This window comes from Dichotomopilus funicola, assembly GCF_033296635.1.
Source record: "Dichotomopilus funicola strain CBS 141.50 unplaced genomic scaffold C8A04scaffold_34, whole genome shotgun sequence".
Classification (NCBI taxonomy): Eukaryota; Fungi; Ascomycota; class Sordariomycetes; order Sordariales; family Chaetomiaceae; genus Dichotomopilus; species Dichotomopilus funicola.
In genome coordinates this window covers 252,207-273,321 of record NW_026944055.1, presented here as the reverse complement: position 1 = coordinate 273,321, position 21,115 = coordinate 252,207, and the positions used below count along the sequence as shown (strand labels likewise).

The 21,115-nt window shown below is 55.5% G+C and overlaps 7 protein-coding genes across 7 annotated transcripts; 5 read left to right on the top strand and 2 right to left on the bottom strand.

Annotated features, from left to right (window-relative positions):
- Positions 1-7,277: 7,277 nt before the first annotated feature.
- Positions 7,278-8,878, top strand: C8A04DRAFT_29008 (uncharacterized protein; the record flags this gene model as incomplete). Its single annotated transcript, XM_062780855.1, has 2 exons — positions 7,278-7,374; positions 7,545-8,878. The coding sequence occupies 2 exons, from the start codon at positions 7,278-7,280 to the stop codon at positions 8,876-8,878; spliced, it is 1,431 nt and encodes a 476-aa protein (XP_062636737.1).
- A 157-nt stretch (positions 8,879-9,035) lies between these two features.
- C8A04DRAFT_37558 (putative dihydropteroate synthase) lies at positions 9,036-10,859 on the bottom strand (the record flags this gene model as incomplete). Its single annotated transcript, XM_062783916.1, has 3 exons — positions 9,036-10,020; positions 10,110-10,318; positions 10,425-10,859. 3 exons carry the CDS (start codon positions 10,857-10,859, stop codon positions 9,036-9,038), a joined length of 1,629 nt encoding a protein of 542 aa, XP_062636736.1.
- Positions 10,860-11,790: 931 nt separating this feature from the next.
- C8A04DRAFT_37557 (Nitronate monooxygenase-domain-containing protein) lies at positions 11,791-13,222 on the top strand (the record flags this gene model as incomplete). Its single annotated transcript, XM_062783915.1, has 3 exons — positions 11,791-11,803; positions 11,991-12,252; positions 12,358-13,222. The coding sequence occupies 3 exons, from the start codon at positions 11,791-11,793 to the stop codon at positions 13,220-13,222; spliced, it is 1,140 nt and encodes a 379-aa protein (XP_062636735.1).
- A 1,699-nt stretch (positions 13,223-14,921) lies between these two features.
- C8A04DRAFT_12487 (uncharacterized protein) lies at positions 14,922-15,953 on the top strand (the record flags this gene model as incomplete). The annotated part of the gene is made up of 1 exon (XM_062777358.1): positions 14,922-15,953. One exon carries the CDS (start codon positions 14,922-14,924, stop codon positions 15,951-15,953), a length of 1,032 nt encoding a protein of 343 aa, XP_062636734.1.
- Positions 15,954-17,062: 1,109 nt separating this feature from the next.
- C8A04DRAFT_37555 (large-conductance mechanosensitive channel) lies at positions 17,063-17,788 on the top strand (the record flags this gene model as incomplete). Its single annotated transcript, XM_062783914.1, has 3 exons — positions 17,063-17,403; positions 17,508-17,652; positions 17,711-17,788. 3 exons carry the CDS (start codon positions 17,063-17,065, stop codon positions 17,786-17,788), a joined length of 564 nt encoding a protein of 187 aa, XP_062636733.1.
- Positions 17,789-18,005: 217 nt separating this feature from the next.
- On the bottom strand, positions 18,006-18,728 carry C8A04DRAFT_37554 (uncharacterized protein; the record flags this gene model as incomplete). Its single annotated transcript, XM_062783913.1, has 2 exons — positions 18,006-18,341; positions 18,468-18,728. The coding sequence occupies 2 exons, from the start codon at positions 18,726-18,728 to the stop codon at positions 18,006-18,008; spliced, it is 597 nt and encodes a 198-aa protein (XP_062636732.1).
- A 1,145-nt stretch (positions 18,729-19,873) lies between these two features.
- On the top strand, positions 19,874-20,661 carry C8A04DRAFT_12422 (uncharacterized protein; the record flags this gene model as incomplete). The annotated part of the gene is made up of 3 exons (XM_062777336.1): positions 19,874-20,017; positions 20,098-20,231; positions 20,307-20,661. The coding sequence occupies 3 exons, from the start codon at positions 19,874-19,876 to the stop codon at positions 20,659-20,661; spliced, it is 633 nt and encodes a 210-aa protein (XP_062636731.1).
- Positions 20,662-21,115: the final 454 nt, after the last annotated feature.

Here is a 21,115-nt window from a genome sequence, read left to right as displayed (position 1 = left end):
GCAACAAGTGGCAAACATTATGTTTTGATAGTAAAGACCAATACGCTCGGCCCTAGGACTATCCATCGCCGGCTGGTTGCAGGTAGACCGCGGGCCCTAGTAAAGATGACTCTCGTGACAACTGCCCGTCTTCCTCTTCTTTACCCCCCTGCCGTGAGAGTATTATTGCTTGAGAAGGGAAAAAGGAAAAGGGGGTGAGATGAGGAAACAAATGGTGCCCGCCAGGGACTGCGGGTCGCTGCCACGCCTGGCTTTCAGAAAGGAGGCTTTTGGGAATGGTTGGACCGATCCGCCTCCCGTGACGATCGCGGGGGGGGAACGAAGCTGAGCGTTTGGTTTGGCGCTCCTGTACCTTTCGGTCCTATAGAACTAGCATCGTCGGCAACGGCCGACAAAGCCATGCAGCGAAACAAGAGACAAGCCATCCGGCATTTGTCCGACTCGAGGGCGCGGGTTCTCTACCCGACACGTGAAAAGGGACACAGGCTAGCCATTATCGGCAGAGGGCCTGAGTGTTTTCATGACACGGTACCCTTTTCGGATCACGGAGGCATTAAAGGACCCAGCAATCGACGAGGGATCTCTGAGGAGGACGGCGGTTGCCGGCGCGGATGATCGGTGAGCGGGGTTCCAAGTACCGACGCAGCCCCGAGTGATGCGCAGAGAGTGCCTGCCCCGCTCACAAAACGCAAGAGCGTGGATCCCGTATCCGAGCCTGGTGTTGTTGATGTCGTTGACATGGTATTTTCCCCGTTTTGCTCCGAGAGTAACCCGAAACTATTTTACCTTTGCCCCCCCTGTCTTCTCCCGGCTTCTGGAAAGAGCGAAATGGTGACTAAATACGGGTTGCCATGAAGCACGCGGACATGAAAAGTTAGCCTTGAAACGCGAACTCAAGCTTGACAGCGGGAATTCTGGAAAAGGTAAGGCTACTCGTGCAGGCGCCCGTCCACTCTATTGAGCCAACGCAGACACCTCGACCTCTCTTCCATACCCGATCCTTTTTTTTTCCCCACGCCAATCCGGGCCAAGGAATAACAAAGTGAAGTTCCCCCCCAGGACGGAACGAAAGTGCGAGCCCCACTGTTTCAGACCCAATGTTCTTTCGGCCGTTACTCCAAGCGTCTTCAGAACCATTACTTGACTTGATTGGCAGGTAGATCCAGAGACCGCTCAGTATATGCTGGGTTGAACAGGGCTAGGAAATCTGCCTTCTTGGAATTGCGTCTGACCGGTGACAGTCTTCGGCTACTTTTCGCCCTGTTGCTACGGTTTAGGTAATCAGAGCCGTCCTTCCTATCATGAATGGCTTCCGGGTCTTATACTTTAAGACCATGCCAAGAAGCCCGACCCAATAACTGCCTGAGGGATCTGTCAACGAGAGCCCAGGGCCGCCGTAGCTCATTAGCGTCGTAAATGGCATCGGAAATTCGCGGCCAGTAACTCGGCGATACTAAGGATTGTCAACATTAGGGGTCAAGGGGACATGTGTCCGGTTATCAGCATGAGGAAGGGATCCCAGAATGATGGCTTCTTTCTGCAAGAAGTGGACGGCTTTCTGGGGAACCCTCGACGACCGCACGAATTGTATTGTATGTATGTAGCGAGGCCGTCCCCGTGATCGCAATGGCGCGTACTCCGGCTGCAACACGGAGGGCGCCTCAGAGGGATAGAGAGAGAGAGAGGCGCACATCTCCCCGTGCTTGGCCACATATTGCCGCCGGTCCCAGATCTTGTACCACGTGACACCTCATCGCAAGCCCCCAGCTTTGGCGCAGCCCAGGGAGCCAGTCTCCTCTTATTGCTGAGCTTCTGAAGATACAGATAGCAACCGCACTGTAGCCCGGGCCGAGCGAGGTTAGGAAATATGGTTTCACCCCTTGAGCTTCTGCGGAGCGGGAGACTAGGTGTCCGCTGCCGTGTCTTGGATGAATTGCATGAACTATGATGACGGCGTCGACGGCCTCTCACCGGCGGCATGTCGGACATTTGAGCGCCGACTTGACCGGAATTGGTAGTTGAGAAATGTGAGGGGAAGTAGAGGGACGAGGTGCGGATCTGGGCCCGAGCTAGGCGTCCCGTTGAGGAGTGTGTCGGATGAGATCTGTCTGTTCCAGGATCATCGGCGTGAGTCCATTGAGCCTGTTGAAGCAGGACGCGCGGAAGTAATGACACGGACGGCAGACAAGGTAGCTCCTAGCGGTAGCGGCCCAATGATGTCGCCTCCTTGGGCGACCGGTCCCGAAGTCGTAGCTCAGGTCTATGGGGGTTGTGTGCATTTTCTACGGGGCGTGATTGCCATGTTCGGTGGAGAAATCGACGTGCCAAGCGCCTTCCATGCAGCAAATCGTCGCGCTTGGTCTGCACACCCACCAGTTGCATCGGGCTCCACTTTAGATGTGCAGGGCCCCACCGATTGTTGACAGGCCCTCTTTCCGGGCCCCCACTTCAGCAATCGCGAACCTGAACCACACCTCCCATCGTCGAACTCATTACACAGCCTTCCCATCCAAGCGCGCACGCGCAGGCAAGAGTAGCAACGCTCCCGTCCCCATGGAGGTAAGAATGGGCATGCTACCAACTCACGCAGCTGCAGCCGCAGCCCTTGAGCCCAACCGTGCATTTCCGAAATACGGCGCTTCGGAAGCAATAACCTCAGTCAACCTTCCTCGTCCGGGTTGATGAACTCGCAGCCGAGCAACTTAAACCAAGTTTCCAAGCGCCTGTTCCTCTCGCTGTCGCCATCCTCTTCCTCCTCGGATCGTTGCACTATGCTTCCTCACTTGTCGGGCCTAAAGCTCACAACAAGTTGTCGGTTACGTTCCTTGCCCAACTTAGGCTCTTATACCCATTATGGTTACAATTTCACCCCGAACACCCCGACGGTTCCGGCATTCCCAGAACGGCCGAGATGGCAAAACCGGGAATTTCGACTGTTTACCGGCGAATGGGGGCTTGAGCACCGATGCCTCTTCGCTTTTCGACTCTAACTCAGGCAGTTATCCCCTTTCCTCTACATTCCACATGTTTCAACTTGAGGAAATCGCCTCTCATCATTTTCCGGAAAGTAAGGGCAGTGAACTGCGGCGGGTGCGCTGCGTCTGCTTGCCTTGGCAAGTATCGTCCAGACTGTCGCCCCTCCGCACCCGGTCACACCCCTCTTCCCCCCTCTCTCTTCCCCCCCCCCGGCGCGCGCCCCCAAGCGCAGAGGCCATACGCACGAGAACAGAACCCACCACCTTGCAGAGCGCCTTCGCGCGAGACGTGGAGCTAGCACTTCACAGGCTTCCGTCAGGCACTAATGATGTCCGGGCTAGACTGGGGATGTTCTCGGCCTTCAAGCGTAGTTCTGCGACCGAGACCCGGCGCAGGGCGTCCTATGAACTATTGCGCCGAGCACCCGCCATGCATGTTTGGCTCCCCAAGTATGGCTTCCCCGGGATGTCGTGGGTTGAGGTGGCCCTCCCTCATCCGACAGGTCGAAGGTTCATGATTTTGTGTGCGCCTTTGCTGCCCGACGAACCCCTTACTCACCCTCACGGATCCTGGCCCGCGCGAGATGCCTGCTCTTTCCAAGAGGCAGAACAGGATATCCCTGCTGTTGTCGGACTTTCTTCTGCAAGCGCCGGCGCATGTGGACTTGCGATCGCCCTGATTCGGTCAGCGGCATGTGGAGGGGGTCCGAAGCAAAGGCGGCAGATACAGATCGACTTGGTGCGCTGTGAAACGGCGCTTGGACCGACAACCCGCCACGTTCGATGGCTTTAGTCCTTGGTGGAAAACAACAGTCTTGGTGGGATTTCATGCGGCATTCAAACAAGCCGGAGATGTGCATTGACGGGCAGGGCAATGTTGTCGCTTTGGTGACGAACATCAAATCCAGCCATCGGAATTGACTTCGCGACTGCGTCTCTGCGCGGCGGACCCGACGGGCCTCTCCCCATCTGCTTCGGATGACCCCTGTGATGAGCAGGCACTCGGGAGGCAGCGTCTCTGTGTGCTGCTTTTACAAAGGGGTGGAATAGAATACGCTGGCGTATTGGCCTTGCTCTGCAGCCTCCCGGCCCGCTAGAAGTTTCCGACGTAAACCCTTTAGTTTGTATGTACACATCAGGGGCGTGACCGAGGACGACTGAACCTCTTGATCATTCCATCGATGCCATTGTAGTCCTATGCCTAGAACCTCGTAAACGCCCGCCTGGTGCCGTTCATAAACATACTAGCGCTCGGGCCCCCGGTTCCGAAAGCTGATTCACATAGTGGAAACGAGGGTTCGGGATTCAAGACGGTTGTCGACGACTCGGGCGGTTAGTTTCCCCTGCACATCGATTACAAAATATTCTCCCACACGTCTCTCAAAACAATTGGGAATTCGTCAGATGGCCCAGCTTTAAAAATCTAGTCTTTCATTGCAGTACTCATGAATGTACTTGGTTCCGTCGGGCTAATTAACAAGTTTCAGCTGGAAGGACTAGCTGTGGAGGGAGCTTTCAGCATCCCGGCTTCAGATTACACCCTCCAATTCCGAAGAGCTTTCATCTCCGGGTAGCCAAAGCTTGCCTAAAAGAACTTTAATCCTCCTAATACGCTTGTGAGAAATTTGAAATTTGAGATGAGCGACTATGGACCACTAAGAGGTACCACGGCCATGCCTACCCAGGGCTGAGGCCGCTCCCCACTGGGGATCTAAAGAGACAATCCACCGTATCCCCAGAGAGACCGACTCACGGTCACTATTCTCACAGTTCATTCATAGTATCTCTTTTCGTGTGTGGTGATCAGATGACTTGTGGCCACAGTTTCCTTTCTCGAAAGAAGGTGAACTCAGCGTCGGATACCGTCCATGTCAAAGCACAGAGCCGATGTTCCACTATCAAGCATAGCAGGGGGTTGTGGCTAGCTAGGCACTGTCATTTCTGTGCCAAACAGAGAGTTCTGGGCCGTTTTCGCCCCCTTGGTAGGTTTCGGGGTGAGTGGGGACACAAAGGAGATGAATGTTTACACAAGAACCGGTTTCTTGGGAGCAGCCACAGCAGGTTGAGCTCACTCTTCTCTCTCTCTCCAGTGGTTTGACAAGTCTCCCCATCGGGCCACGTCTCGTGGCCAAAACATTCCTCTTCAGGCAGCCCCAGCCTAGCCCACGTTGCTCAACGACGCCTCACCACCCCAATCTGGTGTATTGTCTAACATGACTTGCCGAATTTGATCGCTAATTTCTCCCTTCACGTTGAGAAACCTAGCGCCGCATTTCTTGCTCGAACACCTGTCACAAGTCACAAGCCGCAAGCAAGCTTCTGGACACAGACGGGCCTCCCGCCTGACGAAAGCGGTCCACAGCGATGTTTCGTCTTGTGTGTGTCACATATGGGGCGATCTCCCTTCGTTGGGTCGTACGTCTACTTTTGCGCGAGACGGAGACAGGAATGGAATCCCAACGAACGCGTCGTCTAGTCGCCTACGGACGCTGTGGACTTGAACCCCCCACGCGGCCAATTATCAAACTGGTTACATATGCGTAGTAGCGTGGGCTCGGAGGAATGGGCACATTAAACAGGTTTGCGTGGTAGGTATCATGGGAGACGGAGATATCGGCGCTGGCCCGCTACAGAAACGTTTTGAACGTGCATATTGTGTCCTACAGTGGCACATACGAGGACGGCGTTCTCTCGGCCAAAAGCCTAGACAAGGCATCTACAAGGCGGCGGATCTAGCTCCCTTTTCCAAGGATCACGCCACCTCGAACTCCCGTATGCTTCTTTTCCAGGGCTTTCGGGGCAAGGGGATGTCAATTCGGCATTCAAGGGCTGGTCAGATTGAGCCTAAGAGGGACACAAGCAGGAAGCCCTCCCAAAAACACCGCGATAACGTTAGTATCAACAATAACATCAACAACGGTGAAGCAACCAGTTGGGTGTACTACCATACGACCAAATGTCAAACGTCGGTAGTTTGAGAGTTGTGCCGTCACAATGTCAACGCCACCTTCCCCATCGCGTGGCCCCTGTCGGACAAGATGCAGCAGACAGTTATGCCTCATTCAGACCGACGTTGCACGCGGTTGTCTCTAGCCAAAGGGGGGTTCGTAGAGCAAAGGTTTCACGGACAAGAAAACAGAAACTGCACAAGGCCGATGGAATAGAACCTCCAATGCTTCGACCGGAAACTTCCCTACTAAGCCCCAAAAACACAGGAGAAGGATCCAGACACTCTTAGCAGCAGGCCGCAGTGCCGACCATGTGATAGGCACAAGAAGGCTCGGCACCGAGCTGGAAAACGGAACAGGACGTGAGGTTGAGGATGGCATCCGATTCACAAGCAACCAATCACATCCAAAACACAGACAGACATCGGAGGAAGAACTTAGATGGCAGAGCATGGTGTGGGAACAAATTAGGAAGGACATCGGATGCTCCCGCCACTCAGGTATCATAACATACTTGCGCAGCGTTCGGTTTAGTCGGCCCTTGGCCGTTGACTGGGTAACTAGGTAATGTGTGACTCCTCTCAAGGATCGCCACCTTTCCAGAATCCGGATGGCCGCAGCTTCTGGCGCACAGAAGAAAACAGACAGCCACTGATCAAGCACCAGCACAGGAGGCTAAGTCCCATGAACCCAGCCTTGAGATCCGGATGTTGATACCGCCGCCGAGCTGCATTGGCTCGGTCAGCTTTTGTCTCTATCCGACGCACGCCAGGCCGAAGTCCGAACAAGCATCTGATCCATCTGTGAGTCTTGGGGTGAGACAGGATAACCCCCCTGATATTTTGTTTGGGGGGAAGGGGGGTTGAGGAAACACATGACAAGAAGATCCAGGATGCCATCGATGGGGTCGATCCTGGGAGACATTCCTTTCTACACACCCCAGGCCATGTAAAAAATGTACCAAATATTACCCAGCGTCTAATTTTCCAGAGGTATCTCAATGCTAGCGAGATCTGGCTCGTCAAGAGGGCAAGAACAATGGGGATTGAGGTTGAGGCAAGAGTGGAGACTCATCAAACGCACTGACCACTCAGTTGTTGCCTGCTGTGGCTCACCCTCACCCGCTGTAAAAGGCCCACTCGTCAGATTGCCAGGACTGAGTCAAGCAGTAGCAGTGACATCCATTCATCCTAAGCCTCACACCTGGGATTTGTCCCCAGTGACGGAACTTCAAGGCTCCCCTCAGAACTCAAACGCGGAGCGTAAAGGCCAACTCGCCCCCGTTGCCCTTGGGCTGCGAGTTTCCGGGAAAACAACTATCAACCCAACAAAATAGCAACAGCGCTTTAGGGTAATGCCTAAGAAGAGACACCAAAATAGGTACTCTAAGCCTCAATCTACCGCGCCGTCGTTGCTCAGCAGCTCGGCTGCCCGCAGAGACGATGGTCAAGGTGCGTCACCCGGTCCCCCGCAGCACTCACCCGTTACGCTTCGTACGCCTAGCCACCGTCGAGAGGTCCGAGTGGGAGACGCCAGATCCCAGGCCCTTCTCCGCCCTGCTTTTTGCCCACCCGGGCCCCTGGCCGTCTTTCAATTTCATCCGTGAACTGACATCCGACAGGTGATGCCGCCCAAAACCGTGGAGTCAATGAGCTGCTCGCCGGCCTTCGCCGCACCGGTCTGAGCGGAAGCAATGGTGGGCAACAGGCTCTGAATACGATCCAGCCGAGCGTTCCGCCTGCCATCCGCCAAATCCTCCAGATCCCCGAGACACCCCCCCCTCCGCCAAGGCGGCCGGTACGGGTTGGGCGAGGGGGGGCGAGACTTCCCGCAGGACCGGCGCCCCCGCGCAGTTGGCTGTCAGGACCGGAACGGGCAGGGCACGCTCTTCGGCAATCGGCCACAAAGTATGGTGCCGCGAAGGGCCACGGGCACCGATCGCTCCCGGGGGTGAGTCTCCCAGGACGCGGAAGCCTGATTGATATGGTGCTTCGCCGGTTTGTCCTCGACTGGGAGTGGCAAAGGACATATTGCCAGTATCATCTTTACGAACTGCCAACTCATCTTAGGGTGTCTTTACTTATCTACCTTGCTATGTACACGAGCGAAGGCGTGTCTCTGCGGGATCTCCAGGCCGTTCTGCTACCCCCGCCAGACATGCCCGACTACTGGGAAGACCCAGACCTGGTTCCCAGCGCCATCAACGACGATTTCCACTGTCTCGATCTCACAGGTTGGATCGGGCGGTCCATCAAGCTCCGTGAGCTGTCAAACCTCCTCTTCCCGCCAAACCTTGAGCCCATCGACCCACAAGACTCTTGGGACACCCCTGATCAGCTCTCCAGAGACATCCCACGTTCGATAGTCCCCAATCTAACCCACCTTTCCCTTGCGCTCGATCCCACCTCGTCGCCTGCTATATCCTGGCGACAGCTCCTTTCCTTCGCAACGCACCTACCCGGGCTGACGCACCTCAGCTTAGCATTCTGGCCGGAACCAAGTCTCACCCCTAACGCGAAGCTCGCAACGGTCGTGTCGCCCCACACCGGCGGCACTCTACAATACGGGGGCACGGGGCCCTACAGTCATTCTCTTGACGGCAACTGGGAGGAACAAGTGCTTGTACTTCGGCGACTTAGTAAGAGTCTGTACGGGCTTGAATACCTCGATCTCACCGGGTGTGGCGAATGGTACCCTGCCCTGTGGTCTAGTGCCGGGGAGGGCGATACCGTAGATTGGACCGGAGCGTGGGGGAAGATTAATACGTTGGAGATGTACCCTGGCTATACGCTGAAAGATGACGCAGAAGCCGCAGAGAGGGCGCGGTACTGGGAAATGGTGGACTGCACACAGCAATTAGAAAGACACATACGGGCGAGTAGGGCGGGGAAGGGCAGGTTTATCACGATCGAGACCGTCAAACGCTCGGGACTGGGAGGAACGAGTCCAAGTTAAGCGTACTTCAACATTGGCGTTACCATATTTGGGCTCTGGGTCGGTCCAACACTGTTTTATATTCCCACTCGTGGAACAGAAGAATCACGAACGCTGTCACGCCGTTCTATGCTGTTGAACCCCTCGCATTTTCTAGCGATTGCTCGTCTTCGGTGGTTCAGTATCTCCAAATAGCATCCGCCATAGCAACAACCTGCGCCATCTCTCGCACATCATGCACCCTCACCACATCCGCCCCACCCTGTACAGCCGCCGCTACCGTAGCAGCCGTCCCCCAGATCCTCTCCCGGGGCGTCGGCACCCCCGTAACGCGCCCGATAAAGCTCTTCCGGCTCGACCCCACCAACCACGGTAGGCCCTGCAAGCCCGGCCAGTTCCGCAGCTCCTCCAAATGCCGCAGGACATCCACATTCTGCGGACCAACCTTCGCAAACCCCAGCCCAGGATCCAACACAATACGCCAGCGACGCACACCAGCGTCCTCCGCCGCGCGCACACGCGCCACCAACTCCCGTGCGATCCCCCCGATCAACCCCCCCTCGGCGTCCGGGTAGGTCGCCAGGTTGTTCATGGTCGCCGGCGTGCCACGCATGTGCATCAGGCAGATGGTCGCGCCGAGCCGGGCGACGGTCGGTAGCATGGCCGGGTCCATCGAGCCGCCGGAGACGTCGTTGACGATGTCGGCTCCCGCGGCGACGGCGGCTTCGGCTACGGAGGCGCGGTAGGTGTCGACGGAGACGAGTGCGGGCCGGGAGGGGAAGCGTTCGCGGATGAGGGTGATGGCGGGGATGACGCGGGAGAGTTCCTCGTCGAGGGAGACTTCGGGGGTCCCCGGGGCCGTGGATTGGCCGCCGATGTCGATCATGGTGGCGCCGGCGTCGAGGAGGGCGGTGATGGTTTGGTGGAGGGTGGGTTGGTCGTTGGGGGCGTGCTGGCCGCCGTCGGAGAAGGAGTCGGGGGTCATGTTGAGGATGGCCATGACGTGGGTTTTGCGGGAGGAGTTGAGGGCTTGGATGGGCGGGTGGTGGGAGGAGAGAGGGGTCATGGTGGTCAGGGGGGTGGTGGAGCGCGGGAGGGCGTCGAGGTAGTCGGCTGTGAGGCGCCATGGGCGGGCTGGGTCGATGGGTTTGTCTGGGATGAGCCTGGGGGGATAAGTTAGTTAGTCAGTTTGTGTTGGGCTTGTTGGTTGGTTTGGGCTCATCATGACGAGGTAGAACGGGTGCTGTCTCACTCAGCTAAGGGCCGAAGAACAAATTCACGCTCGGGTATGCCAATGTGGGGGATCTTGAGGCGTTCATGGTCAAACACGATGTTGTCGTAGAGCAGGATGTCGAGATCGATATTGCGGGGTCCCTTGTCTATGACCTTCTTTCGGCCCAAGGCCTTTTCGATATCCTGGAGGCTATCTAAGAGCTCGAGGGGCTCTAGGGTCGTCTCAACCTGGTGCACAATTTCAGTCACAGTGATCATCAGGAGCAAGAATAGATAGAAATCAAAACATCGGGAAGCAATCGAAGCCAGACATGGACGCCAAATGGTTACGAACCTCGCAGGCGCCATTGACAAATCTATCCTGGTCTAACACATACATGGGCTCCGTCTCCCAGAGGCTGCTCGTCCGCTTCACCTTGATGCCCCGCGCGTCCATCTCGTTGCAAGCCTTCTCAATCCACCCGATGCGATCGCCCATGTTGCTCCCGAGAGCGATGTACGCCGTCCGCTTGCGCGCGGGATCTTGAGCAGCGCTCATTTTGGCGGGGAGGTCAAGGCTGCCCGACCGGAATTTTGAAGTGGGAGGGAGTGTGTATTTTTGGAAGGCGATTCGAGACCGTGATGACCCTGAAAACTGCCTAGTATTCGTCCTCGTAATGTGTTTTATGGGTTGAGCTTGATGGTAATGGCGGCACGCATAACGGACAGGGAACGGCAGTATTTGTGGCGGTCGCAACGGCGCCGATGCGAGGTGAATGGCGCGCTTCATCTTTTTTGGCGCATCCTGAGATCATTCACGCATTGGACTACTTCGCTTGAGCACCCTCCGAGATTCCCGCTGCAGCAAAGCCTGAGAGGGCCCACTGAGCCAGTGCCTGAAATTCCTCAAATTCAGGGTCTCGAACCCAGGGTTAGGGTCTGTTATTCTATCAGCACAGGCCGTCGCATCAGGCTCGACAATCCGGAGTTCAAACTTGCGAAACGTTGTTCTTTTTTCAACTTGCCGGCTCGACGGCCTATGTAAGTGTAGGGGCATCCCATCCCCTGCAAGTTGGCCGCCACTACATGTGGGATAGTAATCATGTGTCTCGAGCCGGGCAAGCCGGGGCAGCCGGATCCTCGAGGGCGCAGCTGCTGGCTATTATAACCGCAAGAAGCAGATAGTCCGAGATTCGGGAGGATCTGTCGTCGTTCACGCGACCTGTGGGTCTCTTTCCCCAGCCTCGAGTCAACTTCCCCATTGCTAAACGTTATCCCCAGGCCGGCTCCCTGCGTCCGGCTTCACCCCGGCGCGGGGAGTTTTCCGATCAAACGCCGTTCCGTCGGTCATGGCCACGACTGCCCGACCAGTGCCTCGGCACCGTTACCCTTCAAAGCTTGGCCCGTGTTCCGCCCGCACTTGCCGGTTGGCGCAAAGCGACGCTCGCAAACGGTTCCGGAACCGGCTTAGCGCACCCCGGCGGGCAACCTCGGCACAAACTTCAATGCGGGCTTGGCGGATTGCAGCGTTCCCCAGACCGAGGGTCCAAGATGCCCTTCTCTTTCCCCAGATGTCCCTGTGATAAAACAGCTTCCTCTCCCACAACCAACCTTTTTCTCCTCCGCCCAACGTACCTGTTGGATTTTTGTTTTTTGACTTCATTTTGATACCACTTTCTTTTCTTCGCTTCTAGACAAGAAAAAACAACCAGACAAACACAATGGCGTCTCCTCGTAAGCGCAACCCGCAGACCCTTCACTCTTCCCGCCTTTCCCGCTCGCGCTTCTGCGACGTCATCCCGCGCAACTTCACCTGCGTCGCGGCAAGTTGCGCGCACGGAATCACATGCATGCATTACAACTGCGCGTTTACTTCGTTTATTTCTTGGGAGACTTGTACTGATATGACGGCCTCTTTCAGAGCAAATCCGCACCGACATCACCGATCTTTTCAAGATCAACCACCCCATCCTGCTTGCCGGCATGAACGTGGCGGCCGGGCCCAAGCTGGCCGCGGCTGTCACCAACGCCGGCGGTATGGGTGTGCTGGGTGGCATCAACTACACGCCCGAGATGCTCAAGGACCAGATCGACGAGCTCAAGGCGCATCTGACGGACAAGAAGGCTCCATTTGGTGTCGACCTTCTGCTTCCCCAGATTGGCGGCAACGCCCGGAAGACCAAGTAAGCCGACACCAACCTTGATACCCTAGGAAGCCACAGCAATACCAATACACCCTAGCCAGTTTCTCGCATACCCCGCTAACCAATTATCTTTTATTTCCATAGCTACGACTACACCAAGGGCAAGCTTGACGAGTTGGTCGACATCATCATCGAGTCCGGTGCCAAGCTCTTTGTCTCGGCCGTCGGTGTGCCGCCGAAGCACGTCGTTGAGAAGCTGCACAAGCACGGCATCCTCTACATGAACATGATCGGCCACCCCAAGCACGTTAAGAAGTGCCTCGAATTGGGCGTCGACATCATCTGCGCTCAGGGCGGTGAAGGCGGTGGCCACACTGGTGACATTGCCACCACCATCCTTATCCCCGCCGTCGTCGAGGCCGTCAAGGGCCACAAGTCTCCCCTCACCGGCAAGCCGGTGCAGGTCCTCGCCGCGGGCGGTATTCACAACGGTCAGCTGCTGGCGGCTGCGCTGATGATGGGCGCGAGCGGCGTCTGGGTCGGCACCCGGTTCGTCCTGTCCGAGGAGGCCGGCGCCCCCGAGTCGCACAAGGAAGCTGTCCGCACCGCCAGCTACGACGACACCATCCGCACACTCATCTTCACCGGCCGCCCTCTGCGTGTGCGCAAGAACCCCTACATTATGAACTGGGAGGAGGAGCGCTCCGAGGAGATCAAGAAGCTTACTTCCGAGGGCAAGCTGCCCTACGAGGCCGACCTGGACAAGGTCATGTCGGGTGAGGCAAGCGAGGACCCGGCCATGAAGAACTCGGGCCTCCTTCCCTCCGGTGACGACAGCGAAGAGACCGACCTTGACGACCTCATGGACCAGTTCCGGCCGTTCCTCATGGGCCAATGCGCCTCCGTATGCAACGAGAAGAAGTCCGCCAAGGCGATTGTCGACGAGTTCATCCGGGATGCGGTCGCCTGGATGAAGAAGGGCAACTCGTACCTGTCGGCGAAACTCTAAATTTGTTCATCGGTTGGGAGCGGGAGCGGGACTGTTGTAATATTTGTAGCGCATAAGGTTTTCTAGAGTCCAATACCATCAATAAATTCTTATATCACTCTTAATCGTCGGTTTCCCCACTCAGACTTGTGACGAAGACAGGTTCCGGCGAAATCGGAGACTTGGAAATGCATGCAGCAAAGGAAGAAGCCGACGAGTCACGCAAGGGCAGATCCCGGTCTCGAGCACTCCTTTCTATGAGAATTAACACCTTTTCGAGATCGGCTCGCCGATCTGCTGCCGCATCGTCCCAAACATGGGCCAATTCGTTGATGTGGCACAGTTTTGCGTGGGGTTCAGGGATAAGAAGGCTTGAAAGACAGACACAAGACGGAACACCCGGTGCTCTGAACCCGGTCTGTGGAACCCCCGATTCGGGAAAAGTGGGGCTAGCCCCGGGCCGCGGCCGGGTCGATGACCGGATTGCAAACTCGACAAACCGTGCGGCGGGTTTGGGATCGAGGCGGCCGGAAACGGGCCGCCAGATTTTAGGGCCGGGGTTGGAATGTTTTTCTGGGGGTTGGAATTGATTGGGCTTGCCATTTGGTGGTGCATTGTGGGATGCTGCTATTTTGTCGGATGTGGAGGTTCAGTGAAGCGGTGGACGGGTCGGGGTAACCAAGGCCAAAACACATTGTTGTTTCTTTATTCCTAAGACGGGATGAAAATGCTTCGATGACACGGGGCTCGCTCTCCCTTTGTGGGCTAGTTCTTCATCTCGAGACACCAAGAGCCAACTAACCAGTTCGAATAAATCGCATTACACCGTCCACCTAACGGACGGCACTAACTAGCGAGTCAACAAAGAACATTGTCCCCATGCCGATTTAGCCTTTTGGGGTTTATCGTCTATCATTATTCTGCAACTTTCAGGCCTCCCTTTACCTCAATTGTTTCCAGCATAGTCGCATCCCCAGGAGACCGACGCGGCCCGGTCGGCTCGTCCAAAGAAAGTTGCAAGCCACCCGGGCCTGAGACACGGTCCTCCCATCACGGCCCCTTACGTCGGCCATTGTCTCCTTTGCGCCGACTACTGACCCCATGGCCGTTTCTTGCCGAGCAGACAAAGCTGCCGCAGCCCTTTCAAAATATATAGGGCCAGGCCAAGTCGAAACTTGGGATCGTCTTCTTGGTCTCTCACCACCATCCTTTCAACGGTCCTCTCGTCTTCATTCCTTTACGACGATACGGCCGTGCCAATCGTGGCTGCCTTTCCTTTTTTGACGATCCCTACGTTACATTCCTTCTTCGTTGCCTTTGTTTTTCTCCTTCAAGGATCATATTCTTGTTCAGTCTCTCCTTAGCTTCAAAACTCAGGGGCTGGACCCTTTTGATTTGAGATTTTAGTCCCTCCTTTTTTTTCCCAAGTTTTTAACGACCCTTCTATTCAAGATGAGGGGTATGAGCAGGCCTGGTGGTGGGAGCAGCGGAGCTATGGCGGATAACATCCTCAAGTTTGCTCCCATCCTTTTTTCGTTCGTTGCGTTTCTATTCATGGCCATTGCCCTGTCGTCGGGCATGAAGCCCAACTACATCGAGGGTCTCAGCATTGTCAACGTGAGTACCCCCATCGCTTTCACCTTATTAACACCAACAATTTGATCTACACTTTTGGAACCAGCAGATGGTTGCTAACATCAGGGATACATCACAGTTCAACATGTCAACACTCGGCAAGAACCTTGTCAAAGCCCCCACCATCAACGCGGACGATGCATGCAACAAGGCAGGCGACGCAGTCGACGGCGCCGTGGATCAAGTCGGCGACACGGCGAACGACATCGGTAACACCATCGGCGGCATCTTCAGCCGCAAACCCTCCGTCGGCGACGCCATCGGGGACGCATGCAAGACGGGTGCCGACGCAGCCAACCAGGCCGTCCAGATCTCGACGGACGCCATCAACAAGGCGCTCGGCAGCATCGCCAAGGCCATCGGCATCCAGGAGTATTACTCGGTGCACATTGGCGCGCTGTGCGAGGGCAACTACAAGCCCAGCTTTGACGACAAGGACGCGAAGCCCGACGTGTCCAAGTGCACGCCCAAGTTCAAGACGGAGCAGACGGATCTGAGCAAGAAGCTCGATGACGAGCTGCAGGTCGGGCCGTTCAAGTTCAAGCTTAGCGACCTCGACCTCGTCGACGATATCAAGGACGGCTTCGCCAAGATTCCCGGCGCCCTGGCCGCCATGGCCTTCTTCTTCCTCTTCGCCACGATCGCGCTGGTGTTGGGTTTCCTGTTTTCCCTCGCCGTTGCGGGGCTGGATTACGCTGGCAAGGACACTTTGAAAAAGTTTGCGCTGTTCGGCGCGATCGGCTGCCTGGGGGTCGGCTGGTTCACTACGCTCATCGGCGCGGCGGTCACCACTGGCATCGCGGAGACCATCAAGAAGGCTGTCAACAAGTTTGGAGATAAGTTCGGCATGTCGGCGCATACCAGCCCAGGCCTGTACTTCCTCCTCTGGAGCGCTATGGTGTGCTCGTTCCTCGCGCTGGCTATGCTGGCGTTCTTGTGGTTCAAGACCCGCGGCGGGAGGGGCATGGGACATGGTCCGAGTGCGGGTGCTGGTCAGCAGCAGGCCCAGTACAACACCAACAAGAACATGTCGGAGAGCTCCATGGAGGACTCGCATGGGTTTGCGCAGATGCAGACCAGCGGGGGCCGAGGTCGGTTCACGGAAGAGCCGTTGTAAGGGGGGAGCGTGTGCCTTCCGTTCGGTCTTTTTCTCGGGGTTGATTGACACTCATTTTTGATACTCTCCTGGGCACTCTCCGTCTCTCGCTTTTTTTTCTCTTTTTCGAGCCTCCGACAAACTTTCGATTTTTTGCCGGCTCAGCCCGCCACGAAAGGAGTGAGTGGCGCCACTCTCACTCTTTTCGAGAACTCTCACTCTTTCCAAGACTGGCTTTTTCGCTCATTTAATCTCACAAAATCCCGCTCCTTTTCTCGACCGTCACTCATTCATCAAGAGCGGACGCTTTCACTCCTTATCGTCCGTTTCTTTCGCTCACTTAATTTCGAAATTCCGCTCATTTTCTCAACTCAGTCACTCATATATTTCCAAGGACAAACTCTTTCGCTCCTTATCGTTTGTCTCTTACATTCGCTCCTTCGATACTCACACTTTCGTTTCCTCTATTCACTCAACGCTCATACTGAAATCGTCATTCATTACCTCTTGTCAACCAGCCAACCAACCAACCAACCAACTCATATGGAGAGTGCTACAGAACCTGAGCCAAAACCAGTCTGTCGTTATCAGCCACATCAGAATTGCATAGCTCGGGGTGTTGGGCGTTCCGGCGCCTCCTGATTTTGTTTTTTTCTTTGTCTTGTTGTCTCATGATCAGTTTGTTTATTCGCTTGTACGATGCAGAGTCTCACTCGTTCTGAAGAGAAAGAAGGGGAATAGATTAGAATGTTTATCGATTTCCGACCGTTTGTTTGGTTCATCATCCTTGATACCGTTGTGTGTCGTCGTGATCGTCAATCTTGGCATGGCTGGTGTTGGCAATGCGGGGAGTTCGTTTTGCCAATCATCCCCCCGCGTTGTCCACCTGTGACGTCGTGGGCCTCTCGCATCGTCCTTTTTGGGGGTCACCGTGCCGCAGTTGTCTCTCCATCCCAAACCACAGCAGGTTAGCCAGACCAGGCCAACAGCACCGATATAATATCCTCACTTTCCACCAAGCGTCCCCTCTTTTTCTTTTTTTTTTCTCATCTTCCAATTCTCGTCCCTCGCCACAACACTCCCCCATTGTCCCCCCATCTCAACAACGACAACAACCACTCCCATCCAATATGCCCCGCCTCCCCACGGACTCCGACGATGAGCACGACGACTTCCTAGACCAAGGCCGTCGACGCGCCCGCCGCATCCTGCATGGCTTCATCGACTTTGCGTTCCAGGGCAACGTGCTCGAGATCGCGTTCGGTTTGATCCTGGCCTCCATGTTCACCGCCCTCATCACAAGCCTGGTCAGCGACATTTTGCTCCCGCCGTTGTCGGTGCTGCTGCCGCTTAATAAGAACTTGGAGGAGAAGTTTGCGGTGCTGCAGGCGGGGCCGAATCGGCCGGCGGGTGGGGGGTATAATACGCTGAAGCAGGCGCAGGATGATGGGGCTGTTGTTATGGCGTATGGGTACGCTCACTGACTTTTCCTTTCTTTTCAGCTTCCTTGTTGGCGTGTTTTGCACACAAATTGGTCTGGCCAAGAGGTGTGATTGTTTCTCACAGTAATTGCAGGTTCTTCCTCAATCGACTGCTAAACTTCATGGGTGTGGGTTGCTCTCTCTACGGGCTTGCGGCGATATACCAGTACTTTTCCAAAGACCCCATCATCAAGCACACGGTCAAGTGCAGGTATTGCCGGAAGAGGATTAACGAAAAGGTGGGTTCTACCCCTACACTACAATTGTCAACTAGGTGAAACCGCTAACACGCCAAAGGCTGCCCGCTGCGTCAATTGCTCGAGTTGGCAAGACGGTAGGGAGGATCTGGTTCGTGAACCGGGTCCGTCCACTTAAAGAGCATGTTTCCTTAGGTCTGGTGTCCGGCGCTTCTCTAAGTCCATTTCGCAACGTATCTCGCAATTGGATGAATAATAATTTTGCTATTACAATCACTGCTTCATGTATAATTACTCCCATAACCCGGCGTCATAACCTTCGGGTACCATTCAACCCTCCATAGTCATATCCACTCCGTACCCTTCGGACCTCCTCCCTTCAACAGCTCCCCCCTCTAGATGAGCATAGCACCACCAACCAGCGCAGCAGCACCCATGATAACCGCGTTCTGAGTAACCCGCGGCATACCGCCGGTGCTGGAGCTGGTGCTCGAAGCACCATCCGAAGCGCCGCCTCCACCCTGCGAGTTCGTCGCCCCAGTCGGCCGCGTAGTAGGCGCCGAAGCTGTGGTCGAGGCGGGCGTGTTAGTTGGCGCTGCACCAGCACCAGCCGAGAGCTTGTCGAAGCCGGCCGTAATCGTGATGGGAAAGATGTACTCGGTATAGCCGGTCAATGGCTCGAGCTGGGTCGCCGTCGTTTTGCCGGAAATTATGAGGGCGTTGCACGACGCCTGGTTCACGGACCGGGTGAGCTTGCATTCGGCAATGTTGGTGCTAATAGAGATGAGAGTCAGTCCTGAGATACATTTTTTTTGTCTCCCCCTTTTTCTTCTCGAGAGGGAATTATGGGGTAAAACTGACAATTTCCCAGTATCCGAGAGTGTGTAGCCAAAGGTGGACGGGCCATAGAAGATTTCTACGCCTTCCGATGGGACCCCGCAGTCGTTGCTGTCGGCGCCTGATGGGCAGGCAAGCAAATACGTGGTGGCAGTGGGGGCGGCCGAGATGACGGAGGCAAGCAGGGTCTGCTCGCCAAAAGGGAGAAGAATATCCACGACGCTGGTGGACTGAGCCGCCGCCAGGCCCGAAGCCAAAAGAAAAGATGCCAAGTACTTCATGATGCCGATAAACTGGAAAAATATTACGAATTATTCGGATAATAGACGGATTTTGTTCCAGTTCAATGTGATAAATGAGCGTAGGGTAAAAATGCGATGCCAAAAGGAACGTCTCGGTTGATAAATAAGGGAGCGAACGACAACACAGTACTGCAGCTGACGAGGGAAGAGAATCCTCCAGGCTGTGTCGTTATTTTAGGACGGCCAAACATATCTTATATGTACCCAGGGTTGTATTCGCTCGGATGTGTCTGGGGCCGGAACCTGCGGGTGAGCCCGAGTGCGAGCAGGATCCACACCTATACGCTCTCGAGATGTCTTCATCTTGTTCAGGGGTTTGCCGGGCTACCAAGCGCGTTTGTGAGACCTAACATTAAGCGAGATCGGGCTTCAGCCCGTTCTTTCCCTCTCAAGCCGTGCTTGTTCCTGCGAGCGTGTTTGAGAGTGACCTTCATCAATGACTATTTCGACGTTTCATAACAAGTATACAAAACGCAAAATTCTTCGAAGAAAGAGGCAGTGAAATGGATGAATCTCGCATTTCCATAACAGGAGTTTGCCTCACTCGAGTGCGACGACGAGTCTAGGCCGGGCATTTGCAGGGTTCCCCAAGTTCGTGACAGGGAACTTCATCCGCAGAAGGACGGGCTTGGTGCTTTTACACAGGATTAGTGTGAACGTGGACGGGACCGATGGGGGCTTGGTCTTTTCTTGGCGCTGGCTCGGGCTCATCTTCCGAGACTGGCAAGACCGGTAACTCCGCCCACGGAAAAGTATCTTCATCCTCGTCGTCGTCCCCGGGCCGCTGTGCTTACCGGCTAAGATGTCACGGACTGTCTCCACGGATTGGCGCGCCTCAACTTGCTGAGATGCAAGCAATTGATCATCCGGTCCCCGCCGCGTCGCAGACACGGCAACCATGCCTCTTGGCAACCTCGAAAAATCTATCGGAATTCGGCCACGGCACAGCGCCGAGCCAGGTGCCAAGCACCGCCAAGAGATGATTTGCAGCCTCGACCACATGGCCGGCAACCCGTTGACTTTTCCCTCTCGTTCTCCTCTCTCTTCCGCTTCTTCTTCTTTTCGCTCCCTCTGTCGGCCATGGCTGCGTCTCGGGAAAACTGCGAAGCGGTTGAGAGGACACCATGAGACCGAACCTTTCGGTGACCCTTCTCGGCTGGCTCTGTGCGGCCGCGGACAGTGTCCGGGGGCATTCAACCGTGTCCGTTTTTTTGCCTGAATATGAGGAGTCAGACTGGGCAGCGCTACGCGGAAGTGTCATTAGCAGTGTGAGTGTTCGTTCGGGCGACGTTTTGCTGCGGCTCGTCCTCCTTTTAGCTCAGGAATAACATGCTCATACAATTCTCAGGACAAATCCGTCACAACCTATACCGTGTTCTGCGCGGAGCAGGCTCCGAGCTGCCGGATTGCGGGGGACATCCCGTTTATTTTCACAGAAGGGGCTCATACGCTAGTATATCGGGGCACTGACCCGGGGGTGTTGTATGTGCTCCCGCGACCCCATGAACATAGGAAGGACAAGGCTGAAGAAAACAGTCTGCTAACGGTGTTAAACAGAACTGCCGAATTTGACTGCCAACTGAAAGAAAAGACGGCGGCAACCTGCACCGGCTCATCTTCTATCGGGGTGAGCCACCGCGACGGCCCCCTGACCGGGCCGACTGAGACCGTTTGGACGAAGACATTGACCGCAGATGATGTGACCTGGGGTATCTTAACCCTGTCAACGCCTGGTCCGGGGTCGGGATCTGGGCCGGCAGCGACAACTCCCAGCGGCGGAAATTCACTACTCGCGCCTGCGACAGAAACCTCAACAGCAACGTCAGGAAGTGGACGGATTTTGGGCGAAGGGGAGAGAAGTTTACTGGCTGCATCGCTTGGGGCTCTGTCGGTTATCTTGTGGTTGGCTTGAAGACAGAGCGGCGTGGTTCCAAATCGAAGGAACTAGGTTGGGAGTGAGCGACGGTTCTTTCCATGTTTATTGAAAAATACCCCTTTTTTCTAGTTTCGGTTGGTGGGGGAATCTTGGGTGGCAGTCAACAGATGGCTCAACTGCTACGTTGCAGGAGAAATACTTGTATTTAAAGGGTTTGTCAAGAGGCACATGCAAAGACACATGCACAAATTGGGCAGGTGCAATAGAAGGAGCGAACGAAGGATAGAAGACAATGCCAAACATCCATGCTCGACGTGTGTACCGTACCTGGGGTTACATACAGAGCACAAATGTGTACTCGGGTACTGGACGGTGTACATACCTTGTTGCTCAAAAGCACAGACATGGTTTGTCTTCCTAATCCAGAATCGCAGTCCCCGATTCCAAGCGCTCAGCGTGAGACCCATCTCTCCTCGAAGCGCTTGCACAG